This window comes from Amblyraja radiata, chromosome 22 (genome assembly GCF_010909765.2).
Source record: "Amblyraja radiata isolate CabotCenter1 chromosome 22, sAmbRad1.1.pri, whole genome shotgun sequence".
Taxonomy (NCBI): Eukaryota; Metazoa; Chordata; class Chondrichthyes; order Rajiformes; family Rajidae; genus Amblyraja; species Amblyraja radiata.
The window spans coordinates 9,611,977-9,632,649 of NC_045977.1; the positions used below are offsets into that span (position 1 = coordinate 9,611,977).

General features: G+C 40.8%; 1 protein-coding gene across 10 annotated transcripts in view; it reads left to right on the plus strand.

The window, feature by feature from the left end:
* The window catches only part of mapk8ip3 (mitogen-activated protein kinase 8 interacting protein 3), a 187,120-nt gene that overhangs the window by 74,212 nt on the left and 92,235 nt on the right, over nucleotides 1–20,673 (plus strand). For 4 of the 10 annotated variants that reach the window (XM_033040352.1, XM_033040356.1, XM_033040357.1 and 1 more), the window contains 5 exons: nucleotides 1,331–1,565; nucleotides 2,511–2,616; nucleotides 5,089–5,207; nucleotides 14,088–14,099; nucleotides 16,161–16,178. In XM_033040352.1, the coding sequence (XP_032896243.1) occupies nucleotides 1,331–1,565; nucleotides 2,511–2,616; nucleotides 5,089–5,207; nucleotides 14,088–14,099; nucleotides 16,161–16,178 (490 nt within the window). The remainder of the gene's footprint in view (nucleotides 1–1,330; nucleotides 1,566–2,510; nucleotides 2,617–5,088; nucleotides 5,208–14,087; nucleotides 14,100–16,160; nucleotides 16,179–20,673) is intronic. The other 6 variants (XM_033040353.1, XM_033040360.1, XM_033040361.1 and 3 more) reach the window with 3 other exon arrangements.

Genomic DNA, 20,673 nt, shown 5'->3' on the forward strand with positions numbered 1-20,673 from the left:
GGAAAAAAACAAACCATTTCTTAATCTCAACTCTTTCGAACCTTGGGTTTTCATTTTCAGTATTTTGCAACTCGTTGATCTTTTCCCGTCATTGCCATTAGTCAGATTTAGTTCCAGCTTTGGAGAATCTGTGTGTCTGTGGTATCTGAATCTCAATTGAACTATCTGCAACAATATTTGACACTAATTTTGAGATAACATTACGTGGAAGTGGCAGCCAAATGAAGCGACAAGAGTCAACGTTAACATCAATTCTTGCTGGAGCTTCCGGGCATCTTTTCTGTGACATTAATATTCTTTTGCATATCTTAGTCAAAGTAAGAAGAGGGTCTTTCTTATTTGGGCTTTGTGCTTCTCGTGGCGAAAGCTGACAAAAGCTGCAGTAACTCAGCGGGACAGGCAGCATCTCTGGAGAGAAGGAAAGGGTGACGTTTCGGGTCGAGACCCTTCTTCAGACCCGAAAAGTCATCCGTTCCTTCTCTCCAGAGATGCTGCCAGTCCCGCTGAGTTACTCCAGCTTTTTGTGTCTATCGCCGGTTATGATTTATTTTATAAACACAAGGAAAGGACTTAATCAAATTATATATCACACTTGTGATACAGCAATTAGTATTAAACAAAAAACAAAATTATGCTTGAGTCTTGCTCGTTTCATGCGTTATGTGCCAGAACGTAATACAACAGATCCTATGGGGGTTTATGTGGGTTTGTTAGTTTTTGCCCCATTTCCAGGGTAAGAGCACTGTGAAGGTTGAGGTTTAGAAAAGGATATCTGTCAGTGGAGTATCTGTAGCCTTTCTGTGCCCTGCGGGTATGTTAGTGAGTACTTGGAATGAGGAACCTACTGGCCTCATTAAGGCAGGAGGAGGTCTTCTTCAATGAGGAATGTTGAGGTATGCAACAGCGTGCAGGCTGTACCTCCACAGATTGAAACGTTAGATAGTTTTCGTGAATTAGTGGCCCCTTGATTTATTCTCACTGTTCCTTAATAGGGTCTTAATAGGACAAACATTCACAACTAAACTTGGCAGCAGGCATGTTGCTTCAGTGGATCAACATTAGGACAAGTACAAGGCAGGAGTCAGTGAATTAGTGTTGATTATGTCTCGTGACTAGAATCTTTGATGAATGCAAACTTCTTATCATGTTGATATTTCATCGGTGATCCCAATTATTTTTGATTAATTGCAATTTTTACCTGATTGCTATTCTTAATATTTCAATAATACACTCAGTATCCTGTGTCCATTGGCACTTCTAAACAAATTCAGTTTTTATGATGTTAGGAGTGATTTGGGCCAACCAGCATGGTTTCCTTGTCTTGTGTTAGGATGATACATCGGAATCTGGGCAGTCGTCAGCTGCTGCCACGCCGAGTACCGCAGGAACTAAATCTAACACTCCAACGTCATCCGCGCCATCTGCAGCCGTCACTCCACTCAATGAAGTAGTTAATCCAATCTACAACGGGGACACCAAGGTCAAGAACCAGCGAAAGCGGGCGAAAGGTAATAGCAGAAACATGGAGGTCCAGGTCACCCAGGAGATGAGGAACGTCAGCATAGGTGAGAGGTTGCTCCTGTTCCCTGATCTTTCCGTGCTCATTGAGTTGAGGATTGCCACTGCTGAGCACAGGAATGTTTGCCAGTGTGCAACATTGTTGTAGTGTCCATGTCTGCGAGTTCATAGTGGGCTGTATTGGTGACAGGATCACCTAGCCTCACCCAGATCACACTTAGATTACCCCATGCTGTTATTATTCCCTACAATCCATTGGAACTCTGCTGTTGTTTGTTGCCTGTGCTTACACAAACCTCACATTATTCTCCATCTAAATGCACTGATTACACATTGCTTTTCTGGCGTGTTTATAAATTACCTCACACACAGGGTGATTACAGCTTTGCTGCTAAATAAGTGATCAGGAGTGCCACCATCCTGCTTGTGCTAATATCCTTTTGCTGGTGGATATCATGTGTGCATCGTGATACGGCCACACCACTAAATTTTATGTATAACATTGTCACTCTTTTGTCCTTGCCTATAATACACTGGTAAAAAGTACTGCTGTTGGAAAAATTGATGTTATTAGCAAATTAATATTTAATTGGGTGAATTTCGTATTTGTAGAGTGCAAAATAAACAATTGTGGATTGACACATATTTAATGTGTTCGTAGAGAAATATCTCAACAGGGTAAATAACCCCTGTTAAAGTACCCGGCATAAATGCCAGGAATGTAAATGCAATATTATTAAGTGCCATTTATCTACGATTTTCACCTTTTAACTCTGCAATATAACTCTCTGTATGCTATGCCACTTCTTTCATTGTTACCATCCTGATGCACTGTTCCTGCCATATCAGTAAGTAATTCTTCAATCTAATACTCTCTGATATTCCATGTCCATACTTAGTTCAGGATTTTTTTTTTTAACGCACAGAATGGTTAATGGTTTAGCACCACATCTCGGTTGTGAAACTAATTATATGTTTGAAACCATTTGCAGGGATGGGAAGTAGTGACGAGTGGTCTGATGTTCAGGAGATTATCGATTCAACCCCAGAGCTTGATATGTGTCAAGATCCACGCTTTGAAGGACGGGGAGGCAACAGGTAGTTTTTCAGATCCAGCATATTAGTGAAAAGTGCAGTGAGGAAGGCTCCGTTCCTCAGGGTCACCCTGAGGAAACTGTTGGTTTCTTCCAAGGTGCGATAGTCAGGAAAAAGAGCAAATCTTTTGAGTCAACCTTTGGCACAATTATCTTGCTCCAGAACGATTGTGGCTCGGATAGAATAAGTACAGTGCACTTATGGAAGGATAGAATAAGTACAGTGTAATACTGTATATTTTAAGTAGCTTTAACTTTAGAGGTAACTTAATCGAGGCCGAGGACTCTTTTGTCAGGCAATTGAACTCCCGGCCTGTTGCCCAGGGGAACTGTCTTCCAGCACATTTAAAGAACTGATTGTTATTCATCCAAACACTACGTTCCTTTCCTCTAAAAGTCATTAGTTCCAAAAGATGCCAGGAACAAAGTTGGAGTTGTGCCTTTGGCCATTAAGGAAGCCATTCATGAATGAATGAATAACGCTATCATTACACAGTGATATGCAGACTCGATCAAATAATTGGACAACATTGCCAATGGTTCTCAATCATCAAACTTCTTAACTTTTATGCCACTGTCTCCTTTAAAATTGTAATCAGACATCCGAAGCAGCAGGCAGTATGCTTTCAGATCATGTACATAATACATTACCAGTAATTAAATGATTCAAAATGAATGGCGGCAAAAATGATGGTTGTATTCAACATATTCAAATAATCCATTAATGAAAGCAATTGATTATTGAAAATGCTTCCCGTCAATGCATTGGTAGGAATGTCACCAGAGCATGAGTGTTTGACCATTTCTGGATCATAGTATCATGTGCACTCTGTCATCTTGCTGCTTCCCCTTATGTTCATAAGAATTAGGCCATCAAGTCTACTCCAACCATTCAATTCTATCCTTCCCTCTTGACCCCGTTCTCCTGCCTTCTCTCCATAACCTCTGACACCCATACTAATCAATAATCTTATCTATCACTGCCTTAAAAATATCCATTGACTTGGCTTCCGCAGCCATCTGTAGCAATGAGTTCCATAGATTCACTACCCTCTGACTAAAGAAATTCCTCCTCATCTCCTTCCTAAAGGAACGTCCTTTAATTCTGACGCTATGACCTCTGGTCCCAGACCATCCCACTTGTGGAAACATCCTCTCCACATCCACTCTATCCAGGCCTTTCACTATTCAGTAAGTTTTAATGAGGATCCCCCTCATCCTTCTAAACTCTAGCGACTACGAGCCCAGCGGCATCAAACTCTTGCCGTCAAACGTTTGACACAACGTTTGCTTGGAGTATGTTGTACTTATTTTTCTGTCCATTTTACTTGACTCCCAAGACATGCCATAAAGCTACAGCATAGTGCTGATTAATGGGCTAGCAAGTTACAAGTTCCCTGTCATCTCTGGTTAGAAAATAATATCCTTGGAAGGACAGACTATTTAGGTTGATGCTTCACTCCAGCCTGGTCTCACCTTATCCAGTGTAGAGGTTCTCCAGTTATCTTTCAGTAAGAGTTATGTTACAATGGTTAAGAACAAGGAACATGGAACCGTACAGAAAAAGAACAGTCCTTTGGTCCACAATGCGTTGGCCTAACATGATGCCAAGACCATCTCTTATCTGCTTGCACATAACCCATATCCCTCTGCCTCACCCACCAACTCCAGCAGCACGTTCCAGGCACTCATCACTCTTTGTGTAAAACAAGAAGAAAAAAGCTGTCTCTCACGTCTCCTTTAAACATTTACTAAAATTCATGTAGACAACATCAACTGGCCTACCGTCATCAATCACCTTCATCACCTCCTACGAAAAGTCGATCAAGTCATTAAGACGCGACCTGCCGCGTACAAAGCCATGCTGTCTGTCCCTAATTATCCCATTCTCTTCGAAAGGGAAGTAAATTCTATCCTGAAGAATCCTCTCCAATAGCTCCTTTACCATTTGATGTGTGGCTCACCGGCCTATTATACCTTGGATTGTCTTCACTTCCTTTCTTAAATAAAGGAACTTGCTAATTTCCATGTCCTTCCCCTTGGTGAAAACAGACGGTTATTTATCATGAACTTGTATCCATCTTACAATTCGGATCTGCTTTCTATTTATGACCATCATGTGTTTTGTTCTGCACATAGATTCCATTTAAATGCAATACTTTGGAGAAAAAACCCCTGCTACCTAATATCAAATTATCCAGAGAGTTTTCCAGAGTGGGATGGGGGTGGGGGAATGTGGGAGGTGGGAGGTGTTAGTGACCATTCTTGTGAAATAGAGATGCCAATAGTAATGTATAACCATAGACGGGTACAGAGTGTCTGAGAACTTGTAGTGTGGTTAATGATTAGGAGGTCCAGGTAAAAAGAGCAGTGGGTTGCCGTGAGTTGCTCTGCTCTGGACACTTGGATGGTTATCTGTCGGCTGTGGATCGTTCACTCATGTTCTAATCTGATTATTGTAAATTGAATGATTCAGCCCCACACAAGGAATTGTAAATAAGGCATTTGGGATAAACACGGATTCGCTGTACCATGAGCTTTCCACTGCGGGGTCGGAGGTGATCGGAGATGTTGACGAGGGGGCAGATCTGCTTGGTAAGTCAAGTCTATGGCTTGGATTTGTAAGCTGTGATGACAAACACAACATTGATTCCGCTGTACATTTCCTGTGACTTCCTATCAATATCCTGAAACCCAAATTAAATTTGAACACATTTTTCATAAAATACCTATTCTTAGTAGAAATGTTGCATTTTCCTCCTTATTATACACAAGTATCGTTCACATTTTTTAATTGAATAATTTCAAGATAGAGGAATTGCTTTTCCGCATTGGTTTCTTTTTTTTTTTGTTTGAGGCTCCAGTTTGTAAGGAGGCAAAGGTTCTGGACTTTGTTGCTCTGGAACAAAGTCACAGGATAACACAATCTATCACTCCCCTCAGTCTAAATGTGTAGGAAGGAACTGCGGATGCTGGTTTAAACCGAAGCTAGCCACAAAATGCTGGAGTAACTCAGCAGGACAGGCAGCATCTCTGGAGAGAAGGCATGGATGATGTTTTGGGTCGAGACCCTTCTTCAGAATGTCACCCATTCCTCTCTCCAGAGATGCTGCCTGTCCTGCTGAGTTGCTCCAGCATTTTGTGTCTGTCTTCTCTCAGTCTACTTCCCTTTATTCTGAGGAATTCCCTTAACTCTAGACAAAGCTTGCCATCAGACAGACTATGTTCAGAGTATCGTCACGTAGGAGCCGCATATCTATCATACATATATCGACAACAATTGTTCTCTTCAACGAGTTTTGTTCAGTCACTGAATCTTATTTTTGCCATCATTTAATCGGGGCAAGAATAATATTTTAAAAGGCACTGAAACATGTTATGCCGATTGACATGTATGTTGAAGAATGTTTATATTTTTGAAATGCATTTATAAATTTGGAGAGTTAATGTCTGAAATTTACAGGTTTCAATTAAGATCTTGCATCTATCGGGTTTTTAATGATTATCTGTCGTAAACTATTTGACTCGAACAAGTTTTATTGTGCATGATTTCATGTAAAAATAGAATCCTGTAAATTGTTAATCTCTAGGTTAATGGATTTTTCTTTATTTTGCCTGTTCCTTACACCTGCGACATTCACTGCACATATTACATAAAGAGGAGCATGCAAATTTATTTAATACCTATACTAATGACATCCAACAATTGACCAATACAAAACCAGCATAATATATTTTATGTGTAGGGTGGAACTTCAGATGCTGGTTTACACCAAAGTTAGACACAAAATGCTGGAGTAACTCAGCGGAAGATGCTGCCTGTCCCGCTGAGTTACTCCAGCATTTAACATATTTTATATATGGATTCACATGCTAATGGCATGTTAGGGTAAGATCTCTCGCTCTGGAGAAACAGATTTATCCACTGGGACACTCCAGTGTTTCATTCAACAGATTACTCTGATATCAAAGAATGCTCCTTAATTCATTGTAGTCTTGAAACGACTTGGAAAATTATGAGTGCATTCCTTTTGGTGCAGTTCTTCTGTGTTTAGTAGCTGGATAATGAATTCTAGGGAATTTTTTTACTTAATACAAGGAAACTGAGTTCTCTCTCAAAATATTTCCATCATATTTGCACGGATGAATTCCCATTATATGGAAGGCCTTCCAAAATTACATTTTTGGCTATGGATTGGACAGAAAATAAAATGAAAGAGAATGGTTTCTTTATTTCCACTACCACACCACCCCTTTCCCTCATTCTCCACCACCCACCCCCCACCCCAGTCCCATGAAATCCAGTGAAATGCTTCAATTGAGAAATCTGAATAGTTTGACGAACGTTAATCGTTTTGGGCTACAGGGAGGAATTTAGTGCCATTACTTGCAGCCATTCTAAGCATTCTATTTTCCATATTCACCATCCCTGGTGAGACTGTTAAATAATTACCCAGTATAAGAATCTTAAGAAAGAAATTAGAAAAGCTAAAAGAAGATATGAGGTTGCTTTGGCAAGTAAGGTAAAAGTAAATCCGAAGGGTTTCTACCGCTATATTAATAGCAAAAGGATAACTAGGGATAAAATTGGTCCATTAGAGAGTCAGAGTGGCCAACTATCTGCAGAGCCAAAAGAGATGGGGGAGATATTGAACAGTTTCTTTTCTTCGGTATTCACCAAGGAAAAGGATATTGAATTATGTGAGGTAAGGGAAACAAGTAGAGTAGCTATGGAAACTATGAGGATCAAAGAAGAGGAAGTACTGACACTTTTGAGAAATATAAAAGTGGATAAGTCTCCAGGTCCGGACAGGATATTCCCTAGGACATTGAGGGAAGTTAGTGTAGAAATAGCAGGGGCTATGGCAGAAATATTTCAAATGTCATTAGAAACGGGAATAGTGCCGGAGGATTGGCGTACTGCGCATGTTGTTCCATTGTTTAAAAAGGGGTCTAAGAGTAAACCTAGCAATTATAGACCTATTAGTTTGACGTCAGTGGTGGGCAAATTAATGGAAAGAATACTTAGAGATAATATATATAAGCATCTGGATAAACAGGGTCTGATTAGGAACAGTCAACATGGATTTGTGCCTGGAAGGTCATGTTTAACTAATCTTCTTGAATTTTTTGAAGATGTTACTCGGGAAATTGATGAGGGTAAAGCAGTGGATGTTGTGTATATGGACTTCAGTAAGGCCTTTGACAAGGTTCCTCATGGAAGGTTGGTTAAGAAGGTTCAATGGTTGGGTATTAATGGTGGAGTAGCAAGATGGATTCAACAGTGGCTGAATGGGAGATGCCAGAGAGTAATGGTGGATGGTTGTTTGTCAGGTTGGAGGCCAGTGACGAGTGGGGTGCCACAGGGATCTGTGTTGGGTCCACTGTTGTTTGTCATGTACATCAATGATCTGGACGATGGTGTGGTAAATTGGATTAGTAAGTATGCAGATGATACTAAGATAGGTGGGGTTGCGGGTAATGAAGAAGAGTTTCAAAGTCTACAGAGAGATTTATGCCAGTTGGAAGAGTGGGCTGAAAGATGGCAGATGGAGTTTAATGCTGATAAGTGTGAGGTGCTACATCTTGGCAGGACAAATCAAAATAGGACGTACATGGTAAATGGTAGGGAATTGAAGAATGTAGGTGAACAGAGGGATCTGGGAATAACTGTGCACAGTTCCATGAAAGTGGAATCTCATGTAGATAGGGTGGTAAAGAAAGCTTTTGGTGTGCTGGCCTTTATAAATCAGAGCATTGAGTATAGAAGTTGGGATGTAATGTTAAAATTGTACAAGGCATTGGTGAGGCCAATTCTGGAGTATGGTGTACAATTTTGGTCGCCTAATTATAGGAAGGATGTCAACAAAATAGAGAGAGTACAGAGGAGATTTACTAGAATGTTGCCTGGGTTTCAGCAACTAAGTTACAGAGAAAGGTTGAACAAGTTAGGGCTTTATTCTTTGGAGCGCAGAAGGTTAAGGGGGGACTTGATAGAGGTTTTTAAAATGATGAGAGGGATAGACAGAGTTGACGTGGAAAAGCTTTTCCCACTGAGAGTAGGGAAGATTCAAACAAGGGGACATGACTTGAGAATTAAGGGACTGAAGTTTAGGGGTAACATGAGGGGGAACTTCTTTACGCAGAGTGTGGTAGCTCTGTGGAATGAGCTTCCAGTGAAGGTGGTGGAGGCAGGTTCGTTTTTATCATTTAAAAATAAATTGGATAGTTATATGGATGGGAAAGGAATGGAGGGTTATGGTCTGAGCGCAGGTATATGGGACTAGGGGAGACTATGTGTTCGGCACGGACTAGAGGGGTCGAGATGGCCTGTTTCCGTGCTGTAATTGTTATATGGTTATATGGTTATATGGTTATAGGAAAGAACTGCAGATGCTGGTTTAAATCGAAGGTAGTCACAAAATGCTGGAGTAAATCAGCGGGGCAGGCAGCATCTCTGGAGGGAAGGAATGGGTGATGTTTCGGGTCGAGACCCATCTAAACAAAATTGCGAAACTTATTTGTGATGTAAATTAAATACGGATAGAATCCTAAATACTAATAAATACTACTCCATATGCCACGAGGATGGAAGTTAAATTGTAAGGTACATTATACAGAGTTCTGTTTAGATTCTGAAGTATTAGATGCAGTCTTTGTATCTTCATTCAGTCTTTGTACCTTCATGCGATCCTATGAAGGCTTTGGGACAGAATGGAGGACAAATTGACCAAAGTGATACTGAGGTTAGAGGGATAATGTCTATACTGAGTAGTGTAGATTAGTACTGCATTTCCCTGACACACAGTTAAGGAGTGATCCACTTGAGATGTCCAAGGAGGTCAATAGTATAGATGGAGGGAAATAATTTCTTCCTGAGCAGAGAGGGGGAGTCAGTAGAGGGAAACGTAGTCTCTTTTCATAGGGAAGCAACAATATAACTAGATTTTCACTTTGTTGCAAGGAAGTACAGTGACATTTAGGGAAACTCACAAGATTCGCATCTGGTGCCCTGGGCCAAGAATGTCACTGTGGCAGCTGGCCGATTTAAATTCACATCATAATTAAATCTGGAATTAAGGAGATTTTGTCAGTATTGGTAACAATGAAGTTATTGGATTGTAAAAGCCCACCTGGTTCATTAATGTCCAGAAGGGAAGGAATTCTACCTTTGCCCAATCTGGCTTCCATGTAACTTCCTATGTGTTAACATAGTTGACTTGTAACTGCAGACAGCAATGCCAATATCTCACGACTGAATAAATAGACATAATTAAACAGGTGGTGGAAGGTGCGAAGGCCAAACCAATGGAGACATTTCAAAGCTGGGATTTATAGATGTTTTTGACAAGGGTGGGATGGGGGGGGGGGGGGGGGGGCGAGGTGGATTTTAGGTGCAGATCAGTCATGATTTAGTGACAGAATAGGCTCAAGAGGCTAAATGGCCTCCTTTATTTCCCTAAATTTTTAATTCCATTGATGATTTTAATCAAACATGAACTTTTGCATAACCTGCTTGGTAAAATGGATATTTGTTTCGAATCCCGAGACAATTATTGGAATCCTGTCTTCCTATGTCAGGGGTGGGGGGGCCTTGGAGAACTCTTAAATTAAAAAAAATCACATTGGTGCATTCTTCCAATTGTAAAAATAATTAATAATGTTATGCTGCACACCAGCTGTGGATGATACGGCTGAGTTTTAACATTAAATATATTTGCACATCCAATCAAAGCTTATCAATGGTAATGTATCAATGATGGAGATCATTGTCATTGGTGCAGTCTTTATTATTTTACAACACAAAGACACAGAAAATGCTCAAAATACATGGGTGGTCAGTTGGAGTCAAGACTGTTTGACATTTTGGGAATGTATCCTTCAAAAATTGTCTTGGGCATCAAATGCATGGCTTTTTTAGTGGTTGATGTGATATTTATTTCCCATTTGGAGTTATTCTTTCTCATGATTTAAAATGGCCATCTGTGTGCAGATTACTGTCTAGAAGGTAGATCGCACACATTTACAGTAGACTCAATCTGTGCTAAGGTTAACATGAACCCACAAATCGGAAGTCACCACAAACGTTGTGAAATTGGGATGTCCTTGCTTTATGAATGTATCAACATGAAATATTTGCTTTGAGAGATGCTAAAACACAACCTGTATACTTGGCACAGACTGTTGAGCAAAACGTAACGTGCTGGAGGAACTCAGTGGGCCGTGCAGCATGTTGAAGGGAATGGATAAATGTCATTCAGATTCTGAAATGTCTGAAGAAGAGTCTTGACCCGAAATATCACCTATTCCTTTTCTCCAGAGATGCTGTCTGACCTGCTGAGTTACTTCAGCTTTTTGGGTCTACCTTCGACATTTCAGATTGGGACACTTCCTCAGACTGAGGTCCATTCCCTCCACAGAGGCTATCTGACCCACTGAGTCTGTCCAGCATTTTGTGTTTTGCTCAAGATTCCTGCATCTGCGGTTCCTTGTTTGGATGCGCCCAGCCATTCAGTATGATTAAGGCTGCCCTCAACTCTCATTAATATTCCAGTATTCTAGGACCAGAGGCCATTGCCACAGAATAAAAAGACGTACCTTTGGAAAGGAGATGAGAAGGAATTTATTTAGTCATTCAGATGGGGAATAAGTGGAATTAATTGTCACAGACAGCTGTTGAGGCCAAGTCATAGGGTCATAGTCATAGTCATACAGTGTGGAAACAGGCCCTTCAGCCCAACTTGCCCACTCTGGCCAACATGTCCCATCTACACTAGTCCCACCTGCCCTGGAATATCAATGTATATTTTTAAGGTGGAGATTGACAGATTCTTGATTCGTAAGGGTGTCGGGGGTTATGGAGAGAAGGCAGGAGAATGAGGTTGAGAGGCAATGATAGATCAGTCATGATTGAATGGTGGATTAGACGATGGGCCGAATGGCCAAATTCTGCGACTAAAACTTATAAATTTAGGAATATTAACTTTGACTGTAATTTCCTCCATAGTTGAGGCTCAGTAAAAGATAGTACTAATCAGCAAAAGCAAAGTATTTAAGACTGGTCCTTAGGTTTGTCATTCTCATTTGCTGAATGGTAATCTATTTAATACAAAGACTAAATAAAGCAACACATAGATTAATGCATGTTAATTGGAAAGTGCTTCTAAGTTGCCACGACTGAGGTTACAGAGGACAAAGGTATTTTTAGTGCAGATGTGGATGCAACAATATTTTAGGAACTTGATCCCAGTGTAATCTGAAATCCCGTTTGCCATTTGGGCTCCTCGAAGGAAGGTCACCATGAGCACCAAGCAAGATGTTTGTTATGATTGCAATCGCTAGTCCTTGCTCTTAAAAACCCAAATCCTGCCGCAGGACTTGCAAAACATAAAGCTGACACTGAGTAACACACATTACACTTGTTTTGAAGGCCATTTCCTGTTGAAGTCACGTCCATCAGGATATCAACAAAACTGCAGATTCTGGATTTCTGAAATAATAACAAAATGCTAGAAGCACGCAGCAGATCAGGTAGCATTTATGCAGAGTAACAGAATTATGTGTTAGGTTGGTGACCTCTTCGGTCACGTCAACTCTATTTCTCTTTCCATAAATGCCACCTAACCTGCTGGGTATTTCCAATGTTTTCTGTTTTTTATGTCCATTGGCAATTTAGTTTGGGCATCTCCTGGTATGATTCACCCGAACACTGGTTTGCTTTCTCCATCATGTTTTGTACATGTCATGTCATCAATACATGTAGCTGATTTTGATTACATGGCAAAATGTGCATTAGAAGATCATGACAAACAATCTGTGTAAATAATTTGTAGGAAAACAAGGATTTTTATAGTTTTGAGCAGCGTTTCTATTAGAGCGAGCTACTTGGGACATTGTTTTCATGTTAAGGAAAGCATCCTCTAAAATAGTTATTTGAAGTAACCATTGCTGGCATACCTCTGTTATGGTTGATGCTTGTGTGAACTCGTAATTGCAGTTGGCTGATCCGTTGATCAATGGACTAATGTGACCACATTTGCAGGGGCATGTGTTTGCATGCGATCAAGGGCCGCCATTGAGGAGGCTCCACAGTTGGAGGGTGGGTGGTTCCACCAGGAGATCCATGCAGCGTTAGTCCCCCTTTCCCACCCAATCCCCAATATTGGAAAGTCTCCTTCAAAGGTGCTAATCCACAAACCACTTGCTGTGGTATAGTGGGTGGTAATGAGGCAGCTGCCCCAGCCGCAGCCAGCTATAAATCAGCAGGTCATTTTTTAAAAACCGTTTTAAAGCAGAGCAAACTATAATAACCACTTCTTAAAGCAAAGATCTCCCAATTGTGCATTGTAATGTTTTTCCATTGTGACCGGATTCAACATCCGTGTCATACACAGCATGCATTTGCTGCACCAGAAATAGTCGTAGCCCAATTTCCAAGTATTTATGTCTTGTTTGTATTTTGAATCATTTATGCATTGATTACTGCACAACCATTGCCACCGACTTTCCTGCTATCCACACAGATGCACAAGGAAGCTGGAGTGTTTGTTTGCTAGTGCTGCTTTATGGAGGAGCGGGGCCTCATTGCATTTAATCTTGTTTTATCTGCAAGAGGTTGTTGTGCTGAATTGGAAGGCCTGCAGTTTATTTGCGGGGAATCTGATAGTCAGCACAAACAGTGAAGCACACTGTCCTGCCTCGTAAGAATTACGCCAACACATCAATGGCATCTTTTAACTGTCCATTTGGATTTTTAACAAGTGCTTAGGAGGGCTCGAGTAGCTCATTACCGTCAACACTAACTGTTCCTTTGGGAAGCTCATCAATATGGTGAACTAGCATCCAAAACTGGGCAAATTGCAATGAAGCTATCTTAAAAGAAAATAATGGGTGATGCCGTGCAGACCATTTCTTGGCAAAGTGGTGCAGCATAGCACATTAAAAATCATTATCTGTCTGAGCCAGAATTCCCCTTGTGCTTGCAGTCACAATTATTCTCTGTAAGACTGGGAGACATTTTATCACTTGGGGGTTTTACGTTCTCCAAGATAAATTTTGGAGTAATCAAGTAGATGCGATATCAAAAGTAAAATATTCATGAATCATACCATTCCCCTGCTCTAATGGAAATCTTTTGGCTTTCCCCCTGCGTCATAGCATTGTCTCCAGGTGAGTTTCAATGAGGCTCAGCTGTAGTCTGTATATCCTAACTGCCCATATTGTCATTGTTGATGGCGAAATGTGAACTGATTTCTTTTGCAGCAGGTTGAGGCCAGGCCTGGCAGGAAAGGCCTTGCAGAACTCATGCTTACTACTGGTCTAGCCTTTAGTATTCCTTGTTCACTGTCGCTAAAATGCCTGCAGGGTCATAGTTTTCTTTGTGATTTTCTTTTCCCGAACATGAATTATTGATCTTTTCTTTTGCTTTCTTTTTCCTTCCCGCCTGTGTTCTGCTTGCGCTGGACATCTCCATAGGAGAGTTCTCAGGTGTGTATATTGGTGTTTGTGTTGGTGCTGTACACATTGTGACACTCCCTTCCCACTACGGGATCACTCGGCTTTTGGCCTCTGCTTCTGTAAGATTTGCTCAGCGTTTTCTCCAGAGAGCTGGCAATGCAGCAAAATTGCTTTCTCATCAATGATGTATAATGTTACGCCAAATAAGAGTTTTTGATTTTAAAATTGAACTGTGTTTAGAATTGTGGTCAGTATAAAAGTATTACCTCTCTGCCTGTTTTATTTTCCTGTTTGGGCTCCCTCCAACTGCGTTCAAAGCCCAATCTCAACCAGTAGTCAATCTTGGCCATTTTCCTCATCTGGGTAACACCACATTTTCAATTAGGTGCTCATTTTATCAGAGAAAACCCTGAAGCCTTTAACACAGTTTAATCTGTTAAAACAATGGTTGTCCATCTGTAACTAAATCCAATGGAACATAGCTTAATCCAGGCATGCTGAATAAATGATGATAATGGAACTGATTGGGTTATGGGAATTTGTGGATTAACAGTTTAAAGGAAAATTGGGGATATAATACTAAAGATTTGCATGATATATAATAACAATAATAATAAAGGCAAAAAATAAAGATAGGTGAGTGATTTAATGATGTAAGGAATAGATTTCAATTTTGGTTTGTTGATTATTGAGGTATTGTTTGAGTGTGGATTAGTCAACTTGTCTTATCGAAAATCGATTAAATCCTAAAATAATCTTTTCAAGTACAATTGTACCTTTTTTCAGAAAACTCTTCTGCCACAACACACTTCCCTCTGTGTGATTCAGTATTTATAGGTAATTTTAACGAGCTGGAAGGAAACTTACTTTGTTGTGGCTTGGTTTGCAGTTGTGGGAATTACCTGCTTGCCCAACCAATATCACTCCCTCGTACCCACCCACCAGTTTGGTACTTGCATTGAAACAAAGCATGAACCTATAACACAAAGATTTATTTTAGTTTAAGGAACAGTAGTTGGGAGGAATAAAGAGCTGCATTAACTTTGCATTGATTTTGAATGTCCAAAGACTAAGACAATTTTAATTTATTGTGCCTCATCAAACCCAGATTAACTTGTACGTGACAGACATAAAGAAATACAAGGTCATCCTTTCCGCTGAATAATCCATTGCAATCCAGGAGGCTGCTGCTTCTATTCCAGATCTGCTGTCCCGGCACAAAGCCTGCTCTAGATTGCCTCAAATTTCTTCAAAGCTCGCTCCACCAGTGAAACAAGCAAAGATTGGACCAAGTGGAATCAAGGGATATGGGGAGAAAGCAGGCACGGGTTATTGATTGGGGACGATCAGCCATGATCACAATGAATGGCGGTGCTGGCTCGAAGGGCCGAATGGCCTCCTCCTGCACCTATTTTCTCTGTCTATGTTTCTATAAGTTCCTGCTGCACTTCTGGCAGAGTTAAGGCAGTGGGGTGGAGAAGCTCTGAGCAAATTCTGATCCAATAATCGGCTGTTGCATGCCTAGCACAAGACAATTAATTGCCTGCAACCATGGTGCTCATTCCAGGTGTTCTACTTGGATGGACTACACATTGCCCCCTTTCCTGTGTATTGCCACTTTTCTGGTTGTGAAATTGGACTTGACCAATAGCATGAAACAGCTATGCATCTTGCCCCTTGCTTGAGTGTTGAAAAAGAAAACTGGGTGTTGTGTGGCACAGTGACCAATTTCTTTTTCTTTGCATTCAGACAATGTAAAGAAGGCTGCCCATTCGCAAAACAAGCTCATTTCGCACAACCAAAACAGACCAGTTAAACCCCATCCTTTACCCAAGGTAATCCACTTCATCTTGGGTAAAGTTGCATTTCTCCTACTGTGCATCTTGCGACTTTGGTAATTGAGACATCTGTGACATTGGAGGAGTCGAGCATTCTTTTGCCTCACTAAATGAATCGCTGTGCAGTACAGCAGTTAAGTTTATCAGCAGTCAGCCCAGTGTGAAGGCTGAGAAACAATCAACTGGTGCATAACTGCTTCTTTCTCTCTTTTTGCTCCCTCCCCCCCCTCGCCTTATCGGACTGCCCTCTTAGTGCGCGATGATTTCTTCGGTAAGGTTCCTGCCGCCGGTTTTCCTTCTTCCTTCATACACGTTCATACCCTTTTTTTTTGCAGTAAAACGCAATCTTTTCCTTTTGCTTTGTAGCATAGCGTGAGGCTGGGGAAATGGTGCTGCTTGTTTTTTGACCCTGTGGCCGCCTGGTTTGGTTGTGTCTTTGTGTTCTGGCTTGTGACGTGGCACTGCTCTTGGCTGATTGGCTCCTTTATTTACATTACATTGTTTCCAACATTTTGAGTTGAATTTTTGACAAAGACCGAGGGCCATCAAATCGCAGACTGGTGCCGATGTTTCAAAGCTGAACCCATTGAACTGTCATTAAAGTGGAAACTGAGGAAGGGGGGTGAGGGGTGGGGGGGGGGGAACACAAGATTGTCATGGATCATTCAATAGATATCTGAATTGTTAGATCCAATTCAGGAATCCAATGCTGCTTCCTAAAACCCCAGACTGGTTGTTTAGGATAATAGTTTTGATAGTAATAAGCAGTAGAATATTTTCTAGGGATTGATCAATGGTATTTTACTATAGCCCAGTCAACATGATTGAAGACCATTTTAGTATTGTCGGCCTGAACATCGGCCAAACTTGTACGCTAAACCATTTTCAGTGAGATCTTATAAGATACATTTTTCAGTGAAAATCAGCAAATGTAGTTTAGTTTATTGTCACGTGTACCGAGGTACAGTGAAAAGCTGTTGTTTCGTGCTAACCGGTCATCAGAAAGGCGACACATGATTGCAATCGAGCCATTCACAGTGTGCAGATAAATGATAAAGGGAATAATATAAATAAATTTTAGTGCAAGATTACGCCAGTAAAGTGTGAACAAAGATAGTCCAAGGGTCACCAATGAGATAGTTATAGGATGGTTCAGTTGCCTGATAACAGCTGGGAAGAAACTGTCCCTATATCTGGAGGTGCACGTTTTCATACTTCCACACCTTTTGCCCGATGTGAGAGGGGAGAAGAGGGAGTGGTCAGGGTGCGACTTGTCCTTGATTATGCTGCTGGCCTTGCTGTGGCAACGTGAGGTATAAATGGAGTCAATGGGAAGGTGAGGTTGGTTTGTGTGATGGTCTGGGCTGCGTCCACAATTCTTTGCATTCCTTACAGTCTTGGATGGAGTTATTCCCAAACCATGTAGTGATGCTGAAGGAAATAGCATGAAAACTTTAAAACTTCTGTCTAATTTTTTTACTGATATTAGCAGAAGAAATTATATTCCAAGTTGTTTGATTTTTCTCAACGGTCAGTACTGGTGAAAGACTTCCAATGATGCCAGTAAAAGTGATGGTATTTCAGGGGGCTTTCCTCTTTAGAAGACCAATTTAAAAGATGATTTAAATCGTTGTTGATGGTTTTGATTATTGGAGATGATACTTATCCAGGGCAACATTCCGTGACTTGGAATATTGTACCACAAGAATTATAGAAAAATACTGTTAAAAGTTAAAAAAAAACAAATAATTCAAACAAATATTTCAAATATAATACTAAATTCAATTTTGAATAATACCAACCTTTTAAAAATGTCACCATTTTATGATGTTTGGTGTACAAGCAATAAATATCTTGAATAATTTAGTACGGGGTTGTTATGACATGAAGTGAAACTATATCAGTATGGTACATGTGTAGGAAGGAACTGCAGATGCTGGTTTAAATCAATTTCACGTTTCAAATATATGCCCTATTTGGATTTAATGAAATGACTATCTGAGGCAGGCTACAATCTACCAATGCTAACATATAACCAATCACTACAGCTGACTGGGAACAAACTCTTGGCAATTGCAGCTCCCCTAATGACACAGCAAGTAGCTGCAATATATATATATATATCAGAAATGTCCTGATTTCATTCTGGAGCCTGTTCTGAGTTACTTCACCTTTATTGGATTGATACTGTCCAAATTAATTTCAGATAGAACTGAAAAAAGGATAAAGGATAGATCAAACACAAATCGCAGAGCTGAGGTGCTTGGTTAGTTTAGTTTATTCTCCCGAGTACTGAGGTACAGTGAAAATCGTTTTTGCTGCGTACCAACCAGTCAGCGGATAGACTTTACATGATTACAATTGAGCCGTTCACAGTGTAGAATACCCCTCAAAGATCAGGAGTATATATTGTCTCGAGCCAGTGATTGTGTAGCAATTCTAAATTGAATTCCTGCAAAGTCCCCAATATGAAAAGGTTTTGAAGTTAGTTGCACAGGAGTGATGATTATTTGTTGGCAATTCTTTTCACTGCTATTAACATATTTAACTTAAGTGTATTCATGCCTCCATTACCTTCTCAAGATTACAATTGAAGTTAAGACTATCTCTTGTGATTGGCACACTGTTACAATGCATGCCTAAGCCCCAGTCATCAGGCCCAGTGTTCTTTCCCCCCATTGTGCGAGAGGATCCTGGTTAAGGTGGGAATTTTCAGAACTTCTTTGGTGTCACCATGCTTTGCCCCCTTGAAATGGACACATTGAAGGGATGCAAGGCTGCAGGAGCATCAGTAGCCACGACTGAAGTTGCTGTTTTCTTGGTCAGGCCCATTCTTCAAGTATTTTATTTAAAGTGATTTAAAGTCATTTGGCTGATGTTTCAGCAGAGAATATTGTATTTAGTAACATGGCTTTCTCAGTAAGGCTTGACTAGAATTCCAACGGGATCCCACTACTGGCCACATCTTCCCATCCCCTCCCCTTTCTGGTTTCCGCAGAGACCGTTCCCTCCACAACTCCCTGGTCAATTCTTCCCTTCCCACCCAAACCACCCCCTCCCCAGGTACTTTCCCTTGCAACCGCAGGACCTGTCCCTTTACCTCCCCCCTCGAATCCATCCAATCCATCCAGAAACCCTGAACATACTGACACTTATGCAGAGAAATTTCCCCACAAAATCCAACCCATGGTTTTAAATCCTATGTGAGTCTCGGCTTATTACCCGTAATGTCACCTTTTCCTTTTCTCCAGAGATGCTGCCTGGCTCGCTGTGTTACTCCAGCCTTTTGAGTTTGTCTTACTTATTATTAATGGGAGATCTCTCTGCTAGCTGTATCAGATCTTTGGCAAGCTGGAAATGTGGGAATTACAGGGTATAGGGCAACATATTTTGCACTCTGAAGGAATGCCAACTATTTTAACGTTGATAGAAGATATAATAAGCAGACAGTAATGTGAGGTGAAGAGGTCAGGGGGAAAGATTAGGAATTATTTGTACATCTATTAAAGGAAATATATTTAGTTGTATCTAGCCCAGAATTAAAGGAGATCAAACACCTTAATGGTGATAATTGAGCATTAAAGGACCATTGAAAATTACTTTGTACGGTGTTATTTTTCTCTTTCCCTCCCCCAAATGGAGATTTTTTAAACTTGAGTGTTGGTGTTAGTGCAGTCTGAGCAAGAGATACAGCAAGTTATCAGTTGAGATCTTTCTACAAGTCAGTGGTTGGATATTCCCTCTGATCCTTTCACTAAAACAGGCAGAGTTTCTGTGGCCGGTGGTAAACATAGGATACAAATAATATCTTGTCATTATCTCAAACATTGAGGACTGTTACACAAAATGACAATTGTTGTTATAGAATAAATAATGACCCAGGTTTAGATTGTTCGCCATGATCACAATGAATGGCGGTGCTGGCTCGAAGGGCCGAATGGCCTCCTCCTGCACCTATTTTCTGTGTTTCTATGACCATGTTTGCCTTTACTCTCACAAGATCATCTGAAGTTGCTCCCCAACCACTAAACTCATAGTGAGTTCCAAAGTTATCTCCAGACCCCATGTTCCACTTGCCGTGCACCTTAGGATTACTAGAATGAATGTTAGATGGTTTTGAATAAAGGGTTTAAGAAAGATTTGCGGGTGGTTTTAAAATCTCTTCATTCTCACTCAGTCCTATCTCTGGAATCTTTGCTCTAAAATTCTGTACTTTTAACCTCAGATGGAGTAACTCAGCAGATCAGGCAGCATCTGTGGAGAAAGGAAATGAGTGACATTTTGGTTCGGGACCTTTCTTCAGACTGAAAATAGGGGGCAGGGGTTAAGAGCTGGAGGCGAGAAAAGACCAGGACCAATCAGGGCCAGCCACAAATGAGCTCCGGCAGGAAGGTGAATTTCAGGCTGGACTTTCATTGAAGATGAGGGCAGAGGCAAGGTAATGCTTTGGGACATGATGAAAGCAAAATGTCCCCTCAGCTGATCCCTCTCCATCTGTTAAAATGTTTGATGGCTCCTGTTGGGGTCCACAAGCTCTGTTGACCCTCCCTCCCATCCTTTCAATGAGTCAGTGAAGAGACAGTTGGGTGTCTTCCCAGATGGACTGGGTTAATAAATAAAGGGTGATGCTGCTTCTTGTCTGATTGTTTTCGTTTTAGATTGTCTGAAGGTGCATTGGATTTATAGTCACTCCAGTTTTTCAATGTTGCCCTCTGAATTTTAACATTGGAAACAAGGGCTTTAGCTAAAAAAAATCCTCCCTAAAT